Source organism: Gavialis gangeticus, unplaced genomic scaffold (genome assembly GCF_001723915.1).
Source record: "Gavialis gangeticus isolate Ggan-Ray unplaced genomic scaffold, GavGan_comp1, whole genome shotgun sequence".
NCBI lineage: Eukaryota > Metazoa > Chordata > Crocodylia > Gavialidae > Gavialis > Gavialis gangeticus.
In genome coordinates this window covers 39,169,482-39,172,198 of record NW_017729029.1, presented here as the reverse complement: position 1 = coordinate 39,172,198, position 2,717 = coordinate 39,169,482, and the positions used below count along the sequence as shown (strand labels likewise).

Genomic DNA, 2,717 nt, shown 5'->3' with positions numbered 1-2,717 from the left:
GACCTCGCTTGCAAAACCACGGCCAGGTAAGAGGGGGACCAGTTCCCTGCTCACTGCAACCCCGCCAAAGAGCTAGTCGCCTTATCTCCTAACCCACCATCTTTCCCAGCGGCTGTCTGCCCGCTATCCGCACTCCTTTCCTCCAGAGCACCTTGTAGGGGGAAATACATGAGTAGGGCTCGACCTGCCTGACAAATTCATCCCCTGGCCAGACCGGGAGGGTCTGATGAACTGAATTTGTCCGTTAAAAAAAAAGCGTTTGGGTTTTTTTAATTCCAAAAAGAAGAGGAGGAAGTGCTGAGGAGACAGCCGGCTCCCCAGCCCACGGAGATGGCGAAGCCTGGGGCGAAGTGCGTCCGCGGGAGCAGCCCACCTGCGGGCCAGGACTGCTCTGTCTGGCAGTGCGTAGACGGGGCGGGCGGGCGCGCGCGGGAGATGCCCCAGGAAGCAAACTCCCCGCTCGCGGCGGGCACAAAGCAGCTCAGCCCGGAGTGACTTGCTGGGCTGTTGGGCTGGCTTACCTGAGGGGCTGGCAGGCAGGCTCTCCGGATGGCCTCTGAGCTGGTGTGCAGGTGGGTATATTTCGGCTCATGCAGGATCGGATGCATGCTGAAAGGCTGCTTGCTGTTCATAGACATCATGATGACAGAGGCAGAGAGAAGACGAGAGGGAGAGAAGCAGTGGCACCGGGTTGCCACTGTTGCATGAGCAGGTGGGATCTGTTGAGCTTTGCTCTTTGGGTCTGTTGTTATTGTCTGACTTCTGATCACAGTATCAATGGCATTATAGACCTACCCTGACCCTCCCCCAGCACCTCGGATTGGAGGGTTCCGTGGCCGGCTCCTCCCCTCTTCCCACCGCTCCCCTAAGAAGGGCAGTAGCCGGCTGTGATCTCACTGGCAGCAAAGCTCCAGCCTCCCCACCCTCCGCCTCTCCCCGCCGCTCTCGCAACAGCAGGCAGTCAGGTGGCTTAGAGTGAATTTTGATCCCATTGTGCAGTGGAACAGTTACAGTGCCCGGCGTGCAAGCCAAGTGACTCCTAAACTTGAGAGCAAATGGGGAGGAGGCGAGGGCATAAAACTAACCCGACAGCCCCTCCCCTGACCGTGAAACACTGCTCGCAATTCACAGTTAAAGCGAGTTTAATTTCCCGGATCCACAAGAAAAGCTGGTTATAAGCATCTAGTTAGATTAAACACAAAATTACTGATGTGAGTGTGTGCAATGAGTCGCAATAAAACAAAATCCCGGGGGGGGGGGTCTTAATAACAACTACTAATCAAATCCTTGGAAATTCAGACTATCTGAAAGTAGGTGAATAGTAAAAATAAGATGGATTTGTGGCTAAAAACAAATTTTATTTAGTGTTTTTCTTGGGGGGTTGTGCATTTCTCAGGATGAACCAAATCGATTCAGTGACTTGTTACTACTCACAGGACTCAGCTGAAGAGAAGTAGGCATATAATGCAGGGTTTGAAGGGCTCAGTATTCTTTGTAAGACAGAATCTGTCCCAACCAAAATATATTGCTGGGTTTTTTTCACTAAAAAAAGAAAAGGGTGCTATCATCTTTTCTAAAATCAAGGCTTTCAAAAAACCCAGATGAGATCAGTCACAAAAGCAAGGAGGAATATGAATAAGAACTTTCCCTCGGTTTCAGAATAGGAGGAACTAGGATGGCAACACAGATCCATGACTGCTACTGACTGCATTCAGCCTTCTTTTAATGTGTGATGGACTGTAATGAAAAATATAGTGCTGAATGGTTAGCCTCATAAAATAACTAGTGGTAGTTTAAACACATACACATGAGTGGACATTTTTAATTGTATGATATGTGCTTTTTTTAAAGGCAAATTGTTTCTCAGAGAGGATTTTGCAAAAATCACCTTTATCAAAAAGTATTACAAGCAATGTTTGGTTCAATTAGAAATAAAAATTGGAAATAGTAGTATTCTTGACCTTTGTTTTCATGTTGTCCACAAAAACCTGCACTAGAACAGCTAAAATGAAAAATGCCCACAAAATATTAATTTTGGTTGAAAAAAATGTTTCAGCAGCACTTTTACCTACTCAAATGTAACTGAAATACATTAATATTAGTTATTTATTTGTAACCTGTTCTTCTAAAGTGAGTAGTGTAGTATCATAAGGCTCATCATGGTTATCTATTTATCTATTGATCTCGGCAGCTAAAATGTACATGGAAATAAGGCTCTTGGGTCTGACCTGGACTGGGAAGTTAGCAAACCCAAGCCTTGCTCAGCCCACATTAAATATTCTCAGTCCTACATGGAAGCAGGTATGTCTTTTGACAGACAACAGAGATACTGCACTCAGTTGTCACTCAGGGTAAGCAGGGATGTTGTGAGTGCTTGGGAAGGATAGATTATACTGATACAGGTGCTTCCCTAGTGCTTGCTCCATACCAGTAATGCAGGGTGAGCCGGTGTAGGATAAAAAATGCTTAGCCTTGCTCAGAAAAAAATAAACCTGCAGCAGGACAGTGTGTCCTCTTACAACAGTGGAAGCACACAATACATTTCACAGGAGTGTTTGTGACATCTACAGCTGTGGTGCAAACAAGTCCATAGTATTTGCAGGGCTTCTGCCTGCCTCCTACCAACACACCACCACCTAACATCATGATGGTGGAAGGAGTTCAGAGAAAACTCAGAAGGCAGAATGCCATCAGATGGATCCCATCAAAACTAAAGT

General features: G+C 46.6%; 1 protein-coding gene across 1 annotated transcript in view; it reads right to left on the bottom strand.

Moving 5' to 3' along the window:
* LOC109300409 (brain-specific homeobox/POU domain protein 3) overlaps positions 1-783 on the bottom strand; it is a 2,545-nt gene extending 1,762 nt beyond the window's left edge. The window contains exon 1 of the mRNA XM_019521072.1: positions 522-783. Coding sequence (XP_019376617.1) covers positions 522-641 — 120 coding nt within the window. The 5' untranslated portion in view covers positions 642-783. The remainder of the gene's footprint in view (positions 1-521) is intronic.
* Between the last annotated feature and the right edge of the window lie 1,934 nt (positions 784-2,717).